The sequence below is a fragment of the Misgurnus anguillicaudatus genome, chromosome 12 (genome assembly GCF_027580225.2).
Source record: "Misgurnus anguillicaudatus chromosome 12, ASM2758022v2, whole genome shotgun sequence".
NCBI classification, from domain to species: domain Eukaryota; kingdom Metazoa; phylum Chordata; class Actinopteri; order Cypriniformes; family Cobitidae; genus Misgurnus; species Misgurnus anguillicaudatus.
The window spans coordinates 9,777,804-9,799,459 of NC_073348.2; the positions used below are offsets into that span (position 1 = coordinate 9,777,804).

At 36.4% G+C, this 21,656-nt stretch overlaps 1 protein-coding gene across 2 annotated transcripts in view; it reads left to right on the top strand.

Moving 5' to 3' along the window:
- Positions 1-21,188, top strand: part of wrn (WRN RecQ like helicase) — a 33,405-nt gene extending 12,217 nt beyond the window's left edge. For both annotated transcript variants that reach the window (XM_073873894.1, XM_073873893.1), the window contains exons 12-36: positions 859-934; positions 2,074-2,141; positions 2,380-2,488; positions 2,602-2,670; positions 2,753-2,835; positions 2,916-3,022; positions 3,135-3,322; positions 3,643-3,817; positions 5,349-5,530; positions 5,608-5,709; positions 5,826-5,918; positions 6,010-6,139; positions 8,449-8,619; positions 8,807-8,895; positions 9,179-9,245; positions 9,332-9,396; positions 9,503-9,584; positions 9,741-9,853; positions 9,970-10,084; positions 12,381-12,512; positions 12,589-12,751; positions 12,888-13,038; positions 15,155-15,263; positions 17,481-17,621; positions 20,971-21,188. In XM_073873894.1, coding sequence (XP_073729995.1) covers positions 859-934; positions 2,074-2,141; positions 2,380-2,488; positions 2,602-2,670; positions 2,753-2,835; positions 2,916-3,022; positions 3,135-3,322; positions 3,643-3,817; positions 5,349-5,530; positions 5,608-5,709; positions 5,826-5,918; positions 6,010-6,139; positions 8,449-8,619; positions 8,807-8,895; positions 9,179-9,245; positions 9,332-9,396; positions 9,503-9,584; positions 9,741-9,853; positions 9,970-10,084; positions 12,381-12,512; positions 12,589-12,751; positions 12,888-13,038; positions 15,155-15,263; positions 17,481-17,621; positions 20,971-21,084 — 2,894 coding nt within the window. In that variant the 3' untranslated portion in view covers positions 21,085-21,188. The remainder of the gene's footprint in view (positions 1-858; positions 935-2,073; positions 2,142-2,379; positions 2,489-2,601; positions 2,671-2,752; positions 2,836-2,915; positions 3,023-3,134; positions 3,323-3,642; positions 3,818-5,348; positions 5,531-5,607; positions 5,710-5,825; positions 5,919-6,009; positions 6,140-8,448; positions 8,620-8,806; positions 8,896-9,178; positions 9,246-9,331; positions 9,397-9,502; positions 9,585-9,740; positions 9,854-9,969; positions 10,085-12,380; positions 12,513-12,588; positions 12,752-12,887; positions 13,039-15,154; positions 15,264-17,480; positions 17,622-20,970) is intronic.
- Positions 21,189-21,656: the final 468 nt, after the last annotated feature.

The following is a 21,656-nucleotide window of genomic DNA, read 5'->3' on the forward strand; positions in this document are numbered from 1 at the left end:
ACAAAAAAGACGAGGACCTGGCAACACTGCAAGACAGCCCGCTGTGGAGCAGCGCAGCCTCACAAAATGCGTACCAATTTCATACATACATAAAATGTCTGGAAAGAAGACAATATTTATTTCAGACTAAATGCATAATTATGTGGTGCAATGTTGCTTGTTTGGAAAGCATCATCCATCTGTGAAGCACCATCTAACGGTGTGGCTTCATCAATCTCTGATATCTGTCCAGCTTGATATCAGTGAATAATGCTGTGAATAAACATGTTTCTGGAAATGCTGAAGGTTATTATTTCTTGTCTTCTGCTATCCATGCCATGCGTTGTCGTGTTGTTAACTCGGAGATCTGAGTTTCAGTGTAAGTTACTGCAACCGAGAAAGCGGAAAATAATTTTTGATGTCTTTTGTACTCTTTCTTCCTGTCACACTCCCTCTGTGTCGGTCTTTCTCCATTTGTCACTCTTTTTCTGTCATTTCGTTTATTTCTTTGGCACTCTTTCTCTTGCTGTCATTCTTTTTCTCTTTGTCTTTCTCTGTCACTTTTCCTCTGACACTCTTTGTTTTTTTGCACTCTTTCTCTTCTTGTCACTCTTTTTCTGTCACTCTTTCTATATCTGTCATTTCTTTTACTTTTTTGCACTCTTTTTCTTTTACTCTTTCTCTGCCTGTCATTTCTTTTATTTTTTTGCACTCTTTCTCTTTGTGTCACTCTTTCTCTCTCTGGCACTCTGTTTTAATCTTTCTTTGTCACTTGTTGTTCAACTACAGAAATAAAGTATCTATTATAAAATGTTATTCATTTCATGTTTCGTTTCAGCAGCTGTGAGTTTTCACAAACTATTTTTTTCTTGTGTTTAGATTCAAGTATCCCACAACCTGTTTCTGAGCAAATTAAATGTCTGAAAATGTATTTTGGGCATCACAACTTTAAACCGTAAGTTTTGATCAGTTTTACTGTAATATTTTAATGTCAGTCAGTCCTGCTGTGTTTATATATGAAGAGTTTGGTTCCAAAACGCGATAAACGGCACTTTTAAAAAAAATGAGTTACTGCCAAAATCAGTATTATATTAGGTCAGTATTTAAAAGTAAATTCTTCATTTTTGCAAAATCCAATATCCCCGTGTTATTTTGTCATCTTTTCTCCCTTTTTTCCCAAAACGCAATAAACGCCACTCCTCCTTTTCTACAGAATGCAATAAATCCCCTCCACAAATCACAGCGCATCATTCCACTCGTTGTAAACAAACAATGGCGGCGCGTTGAGTACACAGAATAGTTTTCCTCATCTTGTACTTCGTGATCAACAAACAAACAAACACAAAATAATACTTTAATGGCATTGATAAACCTGTGATGGTTTTCTGTGACGGGAAAGAAATGTAAGCCATCAACATGTAATCATTTACGCTAGAGGACCTCGGGAGACGGTTGCTTGTTCTCCCAACAGCATCAAGTTGCTCTCATGCTAACACATTGACCCCAGAGGATCTTATGAAAACTTTACATTATTTTACTCAAAGTCAATGAAAATCGAGCAGGACCAAAAGATTTTACAGCTGATCGCTGTGAAAAATGTTAAGTGACGACTTCCCAAGTATATCGGCAGCAATGACAGTGATCTTAATATGACAAAGTGTTTTGATTAATGCCATTAATGTTTATTTTTTTAATCAGTGTATATCACTAGTCAACTAAATGAATATAAAACGCAAAGATGAATGCACATTTATATATTGATTTAATAGATTTATAGCATTTTGAAAAAAAACCTTGTCATGGATTTATTGCATTTTGCGGAAAAAAAAATTTGTTTTTATAATAAATCTTTGAAAATCAAGTTATGGATTTGAATTTTTATTATGTTTTTATAACCTAAAGATGCCATATAAAAGTTTGTAACAGAAAATAGTGGTTTTCATCTTGTTACTTTCTTGGTATAGAAAACACGTTTATACCGAAATTTGTCAAAATGAATTTATTGCCTTTTGGAACCAAACTCTTCATATCTTCTTCTGGTTTGTGCTGTGATGTCACCTGCGATCTTTCAGATGACTCTCAAATGTTTTTCAGGGTTCAGTGGAAAGTGATTCAGTCCATTCTTGGAGACAGGAGGGATAATCTTGTTGTCATGGCAACTGGTATGCTGATTTTGTTTTTCATATTTATTAACAATAAAAAGTCTAATATAATTTTGTTTAAATAAAAGATTAAACTTAAAGTGTAAATTGTATGCTAGCCAGTGAAATAAAGGTCATCATGTTACAATTTTATGTTGCATATGAAAAGGTTGTGTTTAAAGAAATAACATGACCTTGAATGTGCATAAACATGTAAGGTGTGTGTGTGTGTGTGTGTGTGTGTGTGTGTGTGTGTCAGGTTATGGGAAGAGTTTGTGTTTTCAGTTTCCTCCAGTATACTGTCAGAACATCAGTGTGGTGATTTCTCCTCTCATTGCTCTCATGGAGGATCAGGTGCTTCACTTACAGTAGGTCACACTCAGAAATCAGACATCTACTGACTGACTGACCTTCTCAGATATCTCAGTCTGATCTGAGGACGTCAGACGGTGGTTTAACATCTTTTCATTTTGTGTTTCAGAATGTCAAACATTCCTGCTTGTTTTCTTGGATCTGCACAGACCAAGAATCTGTTTGAAGACGTGAAGAGGTGTGAAGACGTTCACATCAGAAGATACAGTGACACATGTTTTGCTGTTACACTGATGTGATGTCTGTCTGTCTCTGTTCAGGGGTAACTTCAGAGTCGTGTACATGACACCTGAGTTCTGCTCTGGAAACATCCAGCTGCTCGCACAGCTCAACCAAACCATCGGTAAATCAAACACGCAAGAGCTGACATGAGTGTGATGTTTGTAAGAGAAGCTGATGCTTTGTATGTGTTTGTGTGTGTAGGTTTATCTCTGATTGCTGTGGATGAGGCTCATTGTATCTCTCAATGGGGTCATGACTTCAGAAGTGCTTATCGTGACCTGGGCAAACTCAAGAAAAATCTTCCTGATGTACATCAACACATTATAATGAAACTGTGCTGTGATATCACTGAATAGTTGAATTATTTATTTGTGCACACTCTTATGGATTATAATTCTTGTGGTCTATATTTTTTCACAGGTTCCTATTTTGGCCCTTACAGCCACTGCGAGTCCATCTATTCGCGATGACATCGTAAAGAGTCTTAAACTGATCAATCCCCTCATGACCTGCACCTCATTCGATCGGCCCAACCTCTATCTGGCTGTTAGTCGCAAAAGTAATGACGTTATCCAAGACCTCAAACAGTTTCTCATCAAAAAGAAAGGGTAGGCTTTGAAATGATTGTTTACAAATGTTTTAGTATAAAATAATTTTTCTAGTGAGGTCACGAGTTATCCTCCCACCACAATGACATTTTTTAGATTTCAGTTAAACTGGCTGTAAAATTTATATTTAAATTATAATAATAAGAATAATATAAAATTTGGGTTCAGAGTGTAGTTTGATGTTTGACCGACTGTATTAAATAGCATGATATACTATATGAGGTAAGTATGATTCAGATTTTTATAAGTATATGTGAATGAACTTCACATTCCTCTGACCAAAGGTTTTGTTTAATCACGTGGTGATGTTTTGTTTTTAGAGGAGATTTTGAGTTCGAAGGTTCTGCCATTGTGTACTGTCCATCTAAGAAAGAAGCGGAGCGTGTGACGGCAGCACTGTGTAAACTGGGCGTCCCGTGTGGAGTTTATCACGCTGGTCTCAGTATGAAACAGAGGAGAGAAACTCAACATCAGTTCATGAGAGATGAGATTCAGGTGAAAACACCAAATACATTCATCTAATATCTCATCCGTACTATTTCAAAGATCATTTTAACTATGTCACATATGTAAACGAATGATATGATTGGTTAACATCCATACTGGTGGAGTCATCATCAGACCTCAATTCAGTTCTATTTGATTATTTGGACACATATATTATGCAAACATACATTTTTATTTTGTATGCGATTAATTGTGATTAATCTTTTGCCCACCACTGCTACAAATCAATGGTCCATCATCACCATTCACAGGTCCTGTTTCAAAATATTGTTCGGGTTCATAAAGCCTATTAAATATCTTAGAACAGTGTTCTTCATTGCGCGGCTCGGCAAGCTTTAATTTGTGGCTCGCATGGCAGTAAATAATACAGTGATATGAACATGCAGACTACATTTTTAATCATTCGCAAACATGTCTTTTGTGAGAAAGTATTTCTAAATCTGTGCGCAGGACGTTAAGATTGCAAACTGCATTGTCTGCAAAGGACAAGTTAATATCAGAGAAACAACAGTACATTCGCAGGGCTCTCAAGTCTCACGCATTCACTGTGAGATACACGCATTTCAGTCAGTTTACACACTCACGCCTTGTCTTTCTAAGAGACTGATAGCTTTTCCTGCTATATACAATTATACAGACGAGGCGCAGGGAAGTTCTCTGTCGAGTTCATAGCCGTCTCGAGTTTTTCTCGCGCTCCTCTGATGTCATTCTCTTTGATGCGCGGCGCTCGCAGGCACGGAGCGAAAGTTAGAAGATCAAGATCCAATAAATGCGGTAAATAACGCAGGTTTCTTGAATATAGACAAATACGTGATAATTATTAATTGATTTATTCACAAACTTCCCAACTGCTTTGCAATCAGAAGCTTTAGCTTACCTGAAACTAAGGAAAGTAGAGTAGAGGCTTCCTGAAATTAATGAAAGGACTGGAGATGTATTTCATTATTATTACCATGTAGTTCTGAACATGTAACCTTATCTCTCTCTCTGACACAAACACACATCTTAAAATACATGCTGATGGCAGGTTCTGCAATACTACTGTATATCATACAGATTTCATTTGAATTTTGATACATTTGTATTTTTTTAATATGTAGAGCAATTTATTTTATTTGGATAAATTTGTGCGTCTTTTATCAGACTTATTAATTGTTATAATTTATATTATGAACAATAGGTAACATTGAACTGTCATTAAGGGAAATCATATTGTCTCAGTTACAAAATTGACTGGTAAATGATAAAGAGTGATTTGCCCTTGTATTTATTGCATTGCAACAGATTGACAGATTGATAAGTAGACATGCTATTTATGAATGGATGTAACTTTTGATACTTTGCGGTAAAGGCGGCTCTCCTGTTGACCCTGACCTATCAGTAGTGAAGACCACTGTCTTAGAATATCAACGCAGAAGATTTGTATTGACATATCAATAAATGTTATCTTTGTAATGAGTTTTGCAGCTTAATCTCAGTAAAGTGTCTTTAATCTTGTGTTCTTTGTTTATTTGGTCAGTGTGTGGTGGCCACCGTTGCTTTTGGGATGGGCATAAATAAGTCTGATATCAGGAAGGTCATCCATTACGGTGCTCCTAAGGAGATGGAGTCCTATTATCAGGAGATCGGTAGGGCCGGTAGAGACGGACTGCCCAGCTCATGTCACGTCTTATGGACGCCTGCAGATATGGCACTGAACAGGTGATGTTTCATCTTTATTTCACCAGCTGTATTAAGATATTTTTACTGTTAATCTTACTATGATGTGTTTGCTACAGATTCATTCTCAATCAGTCCAAAAGCGAACGCTTCAGAGATTATAAAATCACAATGATGGCCAAAATGGAGAAGTATCTCAATTCAACCAAGTGCAGACGAAAGTAAGTGAATTGTTTTTGTTGCACAATTGTTTTGTGAGATTATCCCTTTCATATTTACACAAACAAACCTTTTGGTAGGTTATGATTTCTCTAATGTAAATGTGATTGTGTTACAGGTTGATTTTGTCTCATTTTGAAGACAAGCGTCTGAGGAAGGTGACGTCTGGGATTCTGGGTAGTCAACAGTGTTGTGATAACTGCAGGTCAGGGTGAGTATAGTCACTCTTTGTGTCCTTATACTCTTAACCATACATCTTGTCATGTGATATAGGGTAATGTTATATCTGTGATTATCCTCAGTATGAACACAGTGGATGCCGGCGGACTTCAGCAGGACTTTGGCGTGTGTGCGTATCAGCTGATGAAGGCCATAAGCATCATGGAGGAAAGGTTTGGCATTACAGTGCCCATCCTCTTTCTGCGGGGCTCAGTAAGTCAACCAGAACAGACAATACACGAAATCTGACTCGACAAATTTCTGTTCGAATCTTTTAGTGAAATCAGGGCCTAAAACTAACTTTTTGCAACAGGTACGATGTTTGTTTAACATAGCTAACTACATTAGATAACATCATCTGCAAAATATATGCATGTATAGCTTTTATTAATCTTAGTACATGTTAATTTAAAGATTAATTCAAAATTCCTGCTAGCAAATGCATTTAATAAATGGAGGTTTATTGTAAAGTGTTACCCATATTTACTACGTTTCTAACTTGAAACCCTAAGCACCGTCATGAGTTTGTGTGCTTATAATGTTTTCATTTTGGTGATATAATTTTTCACCACAATCGGGGATGATGAGGAATAGAGAATGGAAAGTTAATCATCCAAATGAAAGAAATACCTTAAAGCCACAATATGTAGGAATTTTTAAAATAAAATATCCAAAAACCACTTGCACAATGTGATATATTTCATGGAGTTGTGTACTTGCATTATCCCAAAATTTCCAAAGTATTTGCAAATCCAGAGAAATTCCTGTTTTAAATAATGGCTCGTCTCTTGTAGTTGTTGCCCTTTTAGTGACTTAATATCTGCGCTATCGTCAGTTTCCAGTTGTATAAACTATGGCAACACGAGTGGACAAATGGGGAAGTGATGGTTATACAGCTAATTCATTACGATAGCTAGCCTGGGTTTCCATGCTGCCTTGCGCGCAAATTTATTCACGCTGCAAGTCTAGCATGGAAACTATGGGCCAATTTTGCCCCTGATATAGGGGACCAATCACAGAACGGGGAGGGCCAGCAAGACGATGACGACGTCTATGCGACACACCGAAGCAGTTTTGTTTATCCAACATGGCAGTAGATGCAAAGTTACTTTTTGATGCAGCCTTAGATAGTGTTTGAAGTAGTTTTATACGCAATTTCATATCAAAGAAGAATGTTTGGATATGGCAAGACATGATAACCACAGAGTTTTATAGGACCAACCTGCTAGGCATTGTTGTCAACGAAGTACAATTAACTTAATTGTAAGTTGTATTTATTAATATCATATTGTCATTATGCCTGTAGCCTACCTACTGTGGATGTCACAGTGCCACTAAGTTGTGTTGCTTTTCAATATCAATAAACAGCTACTGGTTTAGTTGCATAGCTTTCAGCTGTGCGCACACGTACCGATAAAAGTTGTTGATGTTTGAATTGATGTCGCTCTACATACATCATCTGGTATAATTGAAACGATTGGCTATGAGCTTCGTACAGACGCATTTGATAGATATTCGTAGCGCCCAATAAATGGCTCTGGGCATTCGTAAACCACCCCTCAAATACGAGAAAATGAACATATGGTGTTAGCCAGGCTATACGATACCATAAAATAATACGATCAAACATACAGTAATGAAACATTAATTCATTACCCCAAATATAAACATGATAAGTGAACTCCATACATCTTGGAAAGTAAAAAAACTACCATCGTTCCACTTTCCTTAATAACGTCATTAATCTTTGTTATTGTGTTGTTGTGTAATAGTGTCCTCTAGTCTAGTGGTGAAATCTACATATTGTGGGTTTAAGTGAAAGTAATTTCTTCTTGCGGTGGTGTAGACCGTTTGACATATGACATCAAGGTCCTGCTAGAGGGGTTCACTAATCCTTCCTTATGATAGCTTGACGTTACATACTGATCTGTCTGCACAGGGCTTCATGAAGTCAAACATCTATAATGCTGCGTTCACACCATCCGCGGTAAAGGCGTCAAGCATGAGTGATTTCAATGGTCAATGTGAAGGTCTGGCAGCGCGAATATGGCGTTTAGCGCAGCGCGGTAGATGCGATTCCGCCTCATTAGCGCATCTAGTTTTGTAATTGACCGTTGCCACGGGAAACACGCGATTTGAAAAATTTGAACTTTGGCGGAAAAACTCACCGCGTTAACCAATCAGGAGCTTGCTCTAGTAGTGACGTGAATACAGGAATCTCAGAAGCCACTCCCATGACGCGAATTTCCGCATGAATGTCATGATGACTAGAATTTCACGCGGCAAACTAGACGCAGTAGACGCGAATTTGACGCTGGTGTGAACCCACAGTAAAAACTATGCTTCCAATTTATAAAAATGTTACCGATGTCAATTGATGATTCACATCATTTAATTTTCTTTTATTGACACTTGGTGTATTTATTTTAGTGCCTGATTAGAATAACATTAGACTGTATATGATATAAGATCAATCTGATGTTGCCCTGTGGTTTATATTTTGTTTAAATTGTGTGTGTCAGAGCTCTCAGCGGATTCCCGATCGCTATTTTAGGCATTCACTCTTCGGCATTGGCAAGGAATTCTCGGAGTGTTGGTGGAAAGCTCTTGGCCGAGAACTCGTAGCTGAACAATATCTGATGGAAGCTACGGGTCACAACAAATTTGCCACCTTATGCAAACTCACACCCAAGGTACCTTTAACTATGAATTGATAGATTCATAAGAATGACATTGTGGCTTTATACGATTGGCTTAAAGTTGTGTGACCTGAGCTACAGTATATCATACGTGCAAGTGTGCCGTTGTGTCCTGTTTTTTAGTCTACAGTCATTAAGTATCTGTCTATAGTATACAGTATGATGATGATGTTTGATTCAGGGCAGATCATGGCTGAATGATGCTGAAGATGAGAAACACAGAAGACTTCTGCTGCATCCTAACAGAGATCTGTACAGTAGAGTACCGCGGTAAGACCATCACGCACACATTTACACTCATAAAGTCAATCATAGTAAATCAGCTGCAGTATGAGAAAAATGTTATGATATGATAACATTTAGCCCAAAGTCATATCTTCAGGTTTGATCTTTCTAACATCAGAAGTCTGAGCAGACCCTGGCTTTAACACACCCTGATCAGTTTATGAATCGAATACACTGATCTCAAGACTACGAACCCTGGGCTTGTATTGTGATAAAAGTTGTATTGTGCTACTTTAAACTTAAACATGTTTTCATGATGTCCTCACAGGAGAATGACAGGACATCCAGTACAGGTTGAGTCTAATGAATACAACAAACAGTCCGACTACGCACAGGTCAGTATTTACATGATGATGATGATGATGATGATGTATCTGATCAATGATTGAAACATCTCCATTCATCTCTCATTTTATCATAGAGGTCAAAGGTCAGTGCTGGAGTAGACAGCCGTCACATGATGGAGAAAGTGGGCGTGTCCTGCAGGTATGAATGACATCAGCTTTATATTTGCAATATTTGTGTAATAGTTATCAATCCACAGATTTTGTTTGTAGTACAATTATACTATTTAATGTGTGTGTGTATACAGATCAGCAGTCAAGCAGTCCACACAAACTCCTGCTGTTAAACCTCAAACACCAACTGTGTCTCCTAAAGAAATCCAGCTACAGGTAGTGAAATACTGATGATGATGCTGATCGAGAAGCTTATCTTAAAAATCAAAATAACTTAAGCCATCTTACTGAACCTGACACATGTCTTTGAAGTAAATCCAGTAGTGATTATCTGTTTGTCTCACAGTGTTTGTTTGTGTTGTTGTTGTACAGTCAGAGTTGTACAGTAAACTGGTGTGTGAACGACAGAAGTTAGCCAATCTTAAAGACATCCCACCTGCTATACTGGCCACCAATAAGATCTTACTGGACATGGCCAAACTAAGGTATCTGCTTTAAGCTTTTAATGTTTGTTTCTTTGATATTTCACAAATCCTTTGACCTGAAGTTAGTATGAACTAAAACAAACAAAGTGAATGAAGATATAAACTGTATCTGACAGACCGTGCACAGTTGGCAGCTTGAAACAGGTGGATGGAGTTTCTGAAGCTAAAGCAGCCATGTTAACACCTTTGATTGACATCATCAGCAGTTTCTGTCAGAAACACAGATTACAGGTCAGATTACACATCTTTCTTTAATAGAAGTCTCTTTGTCTTTGTATGAAGTAGGTACGTTTGACTTTCTAACTGTACAGCTCATGTTGTTGTGTTGGAGTGTGATGTCACAGACCAACTTAATCAATAATGACATTGACTGAACACTATTTTCATAATCAATTATAATTAATTATTCAATTCGTTGTCGCAGACTTAACCATCACTATTGTCATGTAATGCATCAAAGATTGCTAACGTCAGCACTAACAGATCTCTCAATCTCTGTGTAATAATAAAATAATATCATTATTTATTCCCTGTGATGTTTTTAATTTTAGGAATACATTGTTATTTGAACCCCACTACAAAACAATGGATTACTCCATTGAATATTTGGACTTTCTTCCTCATTGAAGTCTGATATTAAAGGATTACTTCACTTTCATGAAAAAAATCAATTTTCTCACCCACATGTCATCCAAGATGTTTATGTATTTCTTTCTTCAATCGAAAAGAAATTAATTTTTTTTAGGAAAACATTCCAGAGTTTTTCTCAATTTAGTGGACCAAAATGGTTTGCAGTTTAAAATTGCAGTTTCAATGAAGCTTCAACACCAAAAAATAAATAAATAATTATAAAAAAATAAATTATGTATGTGTATATGAAGAGTTTGGTTTTAAAAAAATGAGTTACTGCCAAAATTAGTATTGCATCTGGTCAGTATTTAAAAGTAAATTCTTAGGCTATGTCCATACGAAGCCGGTGCATCCCCTATCCGATCATTTTTTTCCTTGCTCTAAAAAAATAATCCGTAAACACGAAACCACTGAAACCGACTGAAAGCGGTGTAGTATATATGCCGGACCAGTATGGGGCGCTGTAATTCTGCCACAGATATACACTATACACGGAGAAGAAGACTTTGAGCATGCGCATAACCAACGTATTGTGTTGTCCATTATCGCTTGTTGGTCACCACAATTGCATAGAAGCAATAGATATTGCTGTAATAAAGCTAGTAGGCTTTAGTAGCTTCTGTAGCACGAACACAATCACGTAGTCCGCCATTATTGTTGTTGCTGTTACGTGTGACGCTTCCGACACGTGACGTGATGACGTTTTCGCTTCACAAAATATACGGATATAAATATATTGGATGTACAGACGAAACCGCAAAGGTGTCGGTTTCAGATTTATCCACTTTAGGACCCGGTTTCAAAAAATAGTGGATTCAGTCTCCCAAAACGCCGGATCCGTGTGGATGAAACGCCAATACGATAACAAATTTATACGTATACGGTGATACGCGTCTCCGTGTGGACAGCCCCTTAATTTTACGCAAAATCCAATATCTGCCGTGTTATTCTTTCATCTTTTCTCCTTTTTCCCCCAAAACGCAATAAACGCCACTCCTCCTTTTCTGCAGAATTCAATAAATCCCCTTAACCAATCACAGCGCACCATTCCACGCCTTGTAAACAAACAGTGGCGAGAATAAATTCTCTCAAACGATGAAACCAGGCCCACTCGCATCAACTTCTAAAACCGCTACAACCTGAATAAATGCTTGGGATTAAATGAATGCACTGGTATTTAACTAATTTTACTGTCTTTAGCTGCAAAACCCTCTAAGTGCACGCAAACCTTTTTTGGCAAAAACCTTAAATTCTTAAAAAATCATAGTAAACACTTCATTAATCACACTAATCACAAAATAAAATTAGAAACATTGCAAATAATGAAAGTCAAAGTGTAAAAAATTAAGAAACTGAAGCACACAAACATGTTGTATTCAGGTACAAGTACTCAAAGGGGACACAAGTTCAAATGTGATTCACGGTCGTTTTGCAAGTCATTATTTATGTAATTTATCCTTCGTGCACTTAAGAAGACAAATGCACAAAGTCGATGTGGTGTTTAGTAGCAGATTCTGATAACAAACCAGTATTTCTGAACGGCCTGAGGCCGGGATTAAGCGGATTTATAGCAAAAGTATTTGATGAGCGTATAATACGAGCTCAGAGCATTCAGTTAATATCATCATCTAATTTTTGACAGAGGTGGCGTTTAGCAGCCTTTGCATCTGAGCTCTTCATATATAGTTTATATATAGATGTGATCGCTGTGTTTTTAATGAAATGTCAGGAGCAGCTATGCTTCATATAAACTCATGAAATACTGCAGCAGTTTAAACTGATTCTCATTAAATTCAGACATGTCTGTCACAGCACTTAGATTTGTAAAGATAAATGGGATTGATTTTACATTAATTGATCTAAATATTATTTAATAATGAATTTCCGTGTGATACAGGTGGATGTTTCCAGCAGTTGTGCTTCATCTGTCCAGACACAGTCCATCAGTGATCCTCTCAAGTGTTGTGTGTCTCTACCGGACAGTGTCTCCATCACATACAGACTCTATCAGATAGAGCACAAGAGCATGGTACTGACATCACAATCTCTGTGCCTGATGTACTGTTATGTTATATATGTTATATTGATTGTGTCATGTTATATAGAGGCAGGTGGCAGATGTTCGCTCTGTGCCTATGGCCGTGGTGGAGTCTCATTTGTTACAGGCTCAGAAGATGAAGTGTCCTATAGACACAGAAAGAGCTGGACTCTCATCATCCATCTATAACACTATCAAAAACATCATCACATCTCCTCCGCTCAACTCAGGTAAAACACACATTCACAACACATAGGATGTGTGTGTAATACAGTCTACACTTAAAATTGATGCTTCCGTTCATTGTGTCGTGTATGCGAAATGTTCATCTGGTGAGTTTACGTCGTGTCTGTTTTTTTTTCTCAGACATGAGTGATTTTAAAGCCATCAGGTGTCGTGTCCCTGAAGATATCAGCAACTTTCTGCTCAAACTGGCGGTTTGTAAACTCCAGAGAGAAGATTTACCAGCATCATCATCATCTTCTGCACATCAGGACATCAGCTGGATAGAGCCGCTGGATAAAACAAACACAATGCTTCAGTTCAGAGTTTGATGGGTTAATATTTAAATTAATTGCACCAGCAGAGGGCAGTACAGTCACGTGATACCTTCTGTGTTTCTTCATTTTAGCATTTATGATCATTGCTGTAATTATGATATTCATTATCAGTCATATCTTACTGCTTTCATCTCAAGATGCTGATAAATATGATGTGTATAATAAGAAGTAGAGTTTTAAGGTTATTGAGTTTATACATGTGTTTATTAATGTAGTGATGAAACAACAACATAAGTCAGTTTATGCACTCTCAAAAAAAAAGGTACAAATGTTGTCACTGGGACGGTACCTTTGAAAAAGCTGCTAATATTACCATTTTGGTACAGATATGTATCTTTGAGGTACCAATATGAACCTTTTTTGAAAAATTACAACTTTTTGTACCTTATTGTACTTTTTTCTAAGAGTGTGTGGTGTGTGTTTGAAGCAATAAATGTCAGGGTCAGGACATGAACAGATCAGATCTGCTGTGTCAGACCGACTTTATCTCAGCCATCATCCCAGCATGCATTGCTTCTGATTGTCTTAAAGGGATAGTTCACCCAAAAATGAAAATTCATCATTTACTCACTCTCATGTTGTTGCAAACCCGCAAAATTTTCTTTGTTCTGATGAACACAAAGGAAGATATTTTGAGAAATGTTTTTAACCAAATCCTTCGTGGACCACATTCACTTCAAAAGTAGGAAAAAAAAATACTATGGAAGTAAATGGGGTCCATGAACGGTTTGGTTACAAACATTTCTCAAAACATCTTTCATTTTGTTCATTTAATCACCCTCATGTTGTTACAAACCTTAATAATTTTTTTTTGTTCTGATGATGACAGAATTTTCATTTTTGGGTGAACTGTCCCTTTAAGGTGCACACAGTGCACTGGAGATTCTATAGACCTTTTGCGAGTCGACATCACAGTTACGCCACGTGCGCATGTGGTAGCAGAAAAACAGTGGAAATAAATGAGACACGAGTGAAACGAACAATATAACTCACTAGAAAATGTTTTGTTGTGCTGTTGAGTGTCAGAATAGGAATGCCAAAATAGATGACCTTCATTTTTATAGTATACCGTCGTCGAAGACACCATTTGAAGATACACGTAGGTGTTTATTGTTGCAATAAGCCCTCAACCTGACAGACTGGAGTGATGAAATCATTTGGAAATCTTTTAATAATTACAATAGAAAATAATTAGAGAAGATATTCGGTGTTCTGTCGAGGTCTGTTCCCTCTATGTGTTTCTTATGGCGTTTTCATCACGTTACGTTTATAATTTATTTAAAAAAGATTAAAGATTTGAATGAGTTCATAAGTTTTCTTTTTTTTGTTTTCTATTACTTCTTTTTACCTTATATCTTAGCCTATGTCTTCCTGTTTGTTCTAAATTATGATGTTTACTAATAAATATATAAACTTAGCACACACACACACACGATGTAAAGTGTTAATAATATATAAACAGGCCTATACAAATTAATTTCTATGTAAACATAATAGTTTTAGAACAAACACGTAGGCTAAAAATATAAGGAAGAAATTGAAAACAGGAAAATGATGAAATATTGAATAAATGATATTATACAGAATACATGATAGTATTGCTCTTATATGTACTTCAGTGATTCATACTGTAAAAATAATTGATTTACCAATAAAGAACAATACATATACATTACATACATGGACACAATTAGTAGCCAAGCCATTTAAACTTTTAATTTATTTAAAAAATAAACGTAACTTGGTGAGAACGTTATAAGAAACATTACACTTAAGAGAAATATAGGGGAAACAGACTGCTACAGAACACCAGATCCATAAAAATCACAATTTAACGCTAAAACACTTCACTACACAGCTATTGAGAAGCATTCACTTTCTGCCACCAGTTGGGCTCCGCCCACAAAAAAAGTCATCTCTGTTTGCAAACACACAAAAGGTCTATAGACCTGATGATAGTTTTCTTTCATTGCCAATGTCTTATAAAAACGATTTGCACTATTTGTGTATTTATTGTTGTGTAACACAGACTGAGCTGATGTTGTTACTGAAATATAAACTTGTGTGATCGTAGGATAAAGGTGGACGTGCAGGTGATCGTGTGATTGAAGAGTCACAATGCGACTCAAACATCATGGATCAGAGTGAAGATGAACTCTTTATTGATCTTCCCATGCCACAGGTGAATTGTCTCAGTTTGTCTTATATTGTATATATACAGTAGGGCTGTCACGATAATGAAATTTGGCAACGGTTAATTGCCTAATAAATTGTGGCAGTTAGGAAGATTATTTGTGCTTTGACATTTAATTCTCTCATGCATTTTTGGTTTGTTCATGAAATAATTTTCACACATTGTTGTAATTATTTAAATTAAATCTTTTGCAAGGTTTACCTGGCGGTAAATATAAATATGTATAACACATAATTCAAAATAAATAATTTAATGAATATATCTTTTAAAAACGGAAAATTCTTCAAGAAATAAACACAATAAAGTGTCTAAAGCAGTGGTCTCAAACTCCCCGCTCGCGGGCTATTTGTGGCCCTCTTCCCCTCTCTGCGGCCCGCGGCACTTTTCAACAATATAACATTATATGGCCTGCAGAAAGATTTTTATTCACTTTGTTTCATATTCGTTTGATTTTTAATTTCAACTTTTAAGGGTTTGTTCACATGTCGCGTCTAACAACACGTGTTAAAATGAGTCAAGGTGTTTCTTACTTTCTAAACTGCTTGGGAGCGGAAGTTGCGCTCCGCGGCGTGGCTTCACCCGCTGCTACGCAGCCATGAGCCGCATGGTTCGTGATGTCGAGGATAACAGAATGTGTGATCGGATTTTAATTCCTCATCTGAACCTCGCGTCAATCATACCATTGTCACCATGCGATCAGTTAATCCGGTTGGGACTTTATAGTGTTTTACCAGAGAAGATTTGTTAATTCCGGGTGGATATCAGCTGTTACTCAGAGAAGAGCTGCGGTGGGGTTCACATCAACAAGTCACAGCTTCTAATGGAGACACCGCATAGGAAGGCAGAGCCGTTGATGTAAAGCAACACATAAAAACTACAGATAAGAAAAAGTGCCATCAGTGTCCCCACGTTAAGAAAAGAGGAAAGATGAGGAGAAACGTAGCCTACAGAGGATAAAAGTATGTATACTGCTATATATCTATGCAATTACACATAGAGCAGTATTATAAATTTTTTCTATTTAACTAGCTTATAAAACATTGACTACCCATTCAGAAGTTTTACGATCACTTTCACTTATTCATAATTTTCCACATATAATAGCAAATTCATTAAAACTGAAATAACAAAGATGGAACATAATAAAGTCAATATTATTACTATAAACAATCCAAAATAAATAAAAACAGAAACACTTACTGGTGGTATTTTTATAATAGTTTATAAATGTATACAGAAATAAAAAAAATTTGTTTAGTGCAAGGTTTTAATAGGCCTTAGTTATTAAAGATAATGTTTTACTTAATTTAAAAAAAGAATGTATATTTAAAAGATAAAAACCACTGCTAATATATTTTCAAGTATTATTAAACATTAAATAATATAATTTAAACAGTACATTTACTGAAATATTATACTTTTTTGAACCTTAAAATAGCTCTGCGAAATGTCAATCTCAGAAATGTCCCCAAGCCAGTTTGAGTTTGTGACCCCTGGTCTAAAACTATAATGAAAATAAAAATGCAATCAAAACTATACCAGAATAGGCCTAAATAGTAGACAATCCTACTAAGGTCATATTAGTACTGGACCACATGTCTGTAGTGGCTGCAAAAAAAGAAGAATAGCATCCTTCACTTCCCTAATATTGGAATTGTTTTTTGGAAATGTATGTTTTAGCTGGCAGTTTATACTACTTATCAAAGTTTTGCAGCATTTCTTTAAGTGCAATTTTCACTGTATTGAATGGCTTTAGATTGTATCGCATTACACTGTCAGTTAAGGAGCGCCATCTGATACGTCTCGTTTATACAGGCGCTGCAGCTCCCCCTTGTGTTTTTAGAGAGATGTGCAATCATTGCGGTGATCTGAAATCATTGCGATGAGGTCAAACAATCACGATGAGACCATTATTTAATCATTGTGATAGCCCTACTATACAGTATTTTATCATAAGTGTCATCGCTTGTATTTTTACATATGTCAGGTGATGTTTATCTCATGCTGATCTAAATCTATAGGAGAAAAGTCATGCATGACCTCAGTGTTGCTTAATGTGTGACATGTTTTGTTATATCAACAAATAATATGTGCTGGGTCTATTCCAGTATCAGTTACATACATGCAGATTGAATCTGAGTATGTCTGAACTGAGATCAGTTTGAGAGTGTAATGTGTAAGGACGCTGTGTGTTATTGTGTACAGGATGATTCGTGCTCCAGCAGTGATGTCCGGCTCAAGTCATGTGACCTGACTCCTCACAACACCGGTATGGATTTGGCCTCCTGGAATCAGGACAACCTGGATAAAGACACTCAAGATCTCTTCAGCGATTCACCGGTTAAGGTCAGATGTGATCCAAGATGTGTACAAACTGATACATTTATTCACTCATACATGAAATAATATGAGCAGCTGAAGCAAAATAAAACTAAATGAGAAAAGCAGCACCAGATAATCATATAATCCTGTTAACATCATAATGGCCTTATGCTTGAACAAATCACTTTATGATGTAATAAATAGGGCTGAACGCACAAAATTGAATTGATTAATTCTCTCTGTGATTGGTATTAAAATAAAAACGCTCTTGATAGGGTTTATTATGACAGGTAATAATAAATAATTGCCACCATCTAACAATTCGTCATGTCATCTAAGTGTTGGATGTGGTTTTCCCATGCAGTGAAACTGGTCTCAGACTCTTATCTGTTTAGGTTTATTAGAGACCTGTAATGCTAGACGTGATGGTTTTGTCAAACACATTGTTTTAAGGCTGAAATATGAAGCCTGTCGCTCGCTTCAGTTCTAATCCTGTCTTCTCAAATCAATGGACGCAAGACGTCTTTCTCTAAAGTGATGAGCGCTGGTTAAGCCTGGACGAACTGTTTTTAACCCCTGCTTGACCTTTGACCCACACTATTACCTGACACCTCCCCTTGTAAGCTCAAAGCCATTAAGGTCATAAGGTCGTGACCCGTGTCACTGCGTTCGACGTCTGATCTTTACAAGAGTCTGGGGGGTGTGGCACACGTTTCCCGAAAACAATGAGATCTGACTTATATGTGCTGTTTTAGGTTCATCCCCTCTCATTTCAGTTTCACCCGTTACTATTGTACATCTGAAGAGATAATAACAGCGACAGGAGCTTGTTTTAAGAGCGCACGTCTGTCATTGTCCTTTAAAACTGCAGTGACTCACAACCTGTAGATCAATACGAGATCATTAGTCTGTTGGATCTTCTGCACTAACACTGATGATGTGACTTGAAGACCCAACAGATCGAAAGACATGGAGCTGCTGGAACGGAAATGAAATTTGGAGGGACAGATAAATGGTTTATGAGAGTTTGTGATGGTGGGCAGTGAGGGGTTTTCCTCTGTTGATGCAGCTGTCTGTGTCAAGTAAACCCAGCGCACACTTCTCAACATACCAACAGTTCAATATCTACACAGTCATACAGCTAAAATGCTAATGAATACACATTTTTATTTTAAATAAAAATATAAATCTTAATAAAGTAAAACAAGGGTATGTAGCCCTGTAAGAAACTAAAAAACAAGTTATTAAAAGTAAAATATAAAACTATAAATCTTATTATATTATAAAAATGTGAAAGTGAAACTTCACAACTGTTCACATATGAATTTATTAGCCGGTCATCATTAATAATAATAATACATTTTATTTTATATAGCTGCTTCTTAGCAAATACAAATACATATATTAAAAACATACATAAAGGGCAACGTAAAAAGACAAAATAAATAAAAACAGAATAAATGAAACACAAATAAGAAAAATCACATAAAGCATGCTCTGTCCCACGTCGAGCACAGGGAGTATATCAGGAGTGTTATTGTCATTGTGTTATTATGCTGCTATATAGACGATTTCAGCAGTAACAACATAAACAAACGACTTTTGTGGAACAAACGTAACTTCTGGTAAACTCCAAAGAATCAGTAACAACAGAGTTATTTTAGAGTAGTTTATTACTGATAAACCAGTGTTGGGGGTAACCCATTACAAGTAACGTGCTTTACGTAATAATATTACTTTTCTGAAGTAACGAGTAAAGTAACGCATAACTTTATAAATGCACACTTTATTTTTAAATTTTTTTTTAAATAAAATAATGTACTGAATTAAACTGAACATATTAAAGTAGAATTACACACTCTGTGAGCCTGAGCGGGAAAAGTTTGAGTCAGAAACGGAGATGGCAGGTCAGAGCTTGACATTTTTGCGATCATAAAAAACACCTGCAAGAGATCAAGCCTCAGCCAAGAAAAAGTAACGCAAAAGTAACTAAAAAGTAACGTAATCATTACTTTCCATGAAAAGAAACTAAGTAACGCAATTAGTTTTTTGGGAAGTAACTTAATTTTGTAATGCATTACTTTTAAAAGTAACTTTCCCTAACACTGCTGATAACAAGCAAAATAAGCAAAACGTAGATTACCTTAGTTCAAATCATAGCTAAAACATATTTAAAACTGCACTGAGCTAACGTTACTGTGTAAAATTAATGTATATAATGTTAACTACAGATCGGTTGCCAAACCTCCCTTCACTTAGCGGTGATGATCGCCGTCTCCGCTCGTCTTTAGGAAGCTAAAACATTAGTTATTTTGAACGAGGTATTTGTTCCAGAGTTCAGTTTAGCCACTAGTGAGACCATTAAACAAACAGAGACTGGAAGTTAAGCTCTGTCCAGACGCGTAACCGCGACAATGCGCGTGTGTCCAATGAAACCGTCTATAACATCAGATGTAGACAGTGCAGATTAATAACTGTGTGTTTAGTGTCTGTATCATAGACTGTAAAAAAATGGACAACGCCCGTTCGCTTTCTTCCATTTGTGAAAAGTGAAGCCGCCAGTGTTCCCATACGGCACTGACATCTTGGGTCTTGAGCAGTAGAGATTTTATGACCAGTCCTGCGCAGTAGTGAGCAGGAAGTAAAGCTGCGAAATCAAGGCCCCGTCCTCGCTCTCATAGAATGTGCATATCACAGCTGTCAATCATGACGTGACACCACCGTTTTTATAGCATTAAATAACTAACTAAACACAAACTTATTTTAAAAACAGACATTTGAATTTACACCAGCGTGATAAAAACTACAGTAAATGACAGAAACCAGCTTCAGAAAAAAAAATAACTGAAGTGTAATAAATTTTTTTAGTTGGTCTCAAGTCCCATTTGAATAGCAGGGGAGGGGGGTTTTATGACCTATACTGGGACCAGTCACTGAGGGGCGATCGAGACGTTTTGTTTTCACTTTTCAGGGCTTGTGTGGCACGCTTGGTCTGTATGAATAAATAATGTGCCTCTGTTTGTCTCATCTCAGTCAAAGGATGGTAAAATTATGATGAATGCATGGTTTCAATAAACCCCAAAAATGAATAAATAATGAATCAGATCAATAGCATTTAAAGGAACTTTTTAAGTATTATTCAGAGAAAAAAATATCAAAAGTGCAGCTTTATATAATGTGTCAGAGAAGTCTTGCATTTATATTTTATGTGACATACAGTGCATTAATAGATTTTTTCATTATGTGTTTCCATTGCTAACACAATGCTGTACGGGATACTTTTGTAAAGATGTTTGGTTGCAGTCGATGTTTTTTTGCACTTTACAGCTGTGTCAAAAGAATAACAGACTAATAAAGAGTTTTATTTCCACAGACTGTAAGTCAACCCGTTAAGAGAAAACTACCAGACTGGACTGCAGGACCAAACACTTCTCTTAATGTTGCTACTGCCAAGAAAACTAAAAAAAAGAAAGGACTTTTCATTTGACCTCCAGCTGTGTATCCAGCACATTGTGTATTTCATTTCATTTTGTATTTTTCATTCAGAAATTTTGTACAGCATTTCACATAAATGTTTCATGTTTGTGATAATGGGTATACAGGTGTTGTTTGTTTCAGTCACTCTATTGTAGTTTATTCCAGCTTTTAAAAATATGTTAAAATAAACACAGTTATTATAAATAATATTCTGACTCTCTTAGCTTTATAATACCATTGTATGGGATTAAAATTTAGCATTTTCAGAAAGCACATCCATTCATTATTAAAGTAATCCAAATAACACCAGTAGGTTAATATATGTCTTCTGAAATAAAATGAAGAGAAAACTAGGTTACTCATCGATATGAAACCTATGGTTCAAAACAGCATCTTTCCAGAGCTCAAGTACGCTGTAGAGTACAAAAAAATTATCATAATGTTCAGAATAATTAAACGGAACTTATTCAGATAATATTAAGAAAGGTATAACTTGAGACTCGAGGAACACATCATTTTCCATAATTTTGGTGTCATGACACTCATTGATCTACAGCACCACCCATAGATGACAGACGGGGA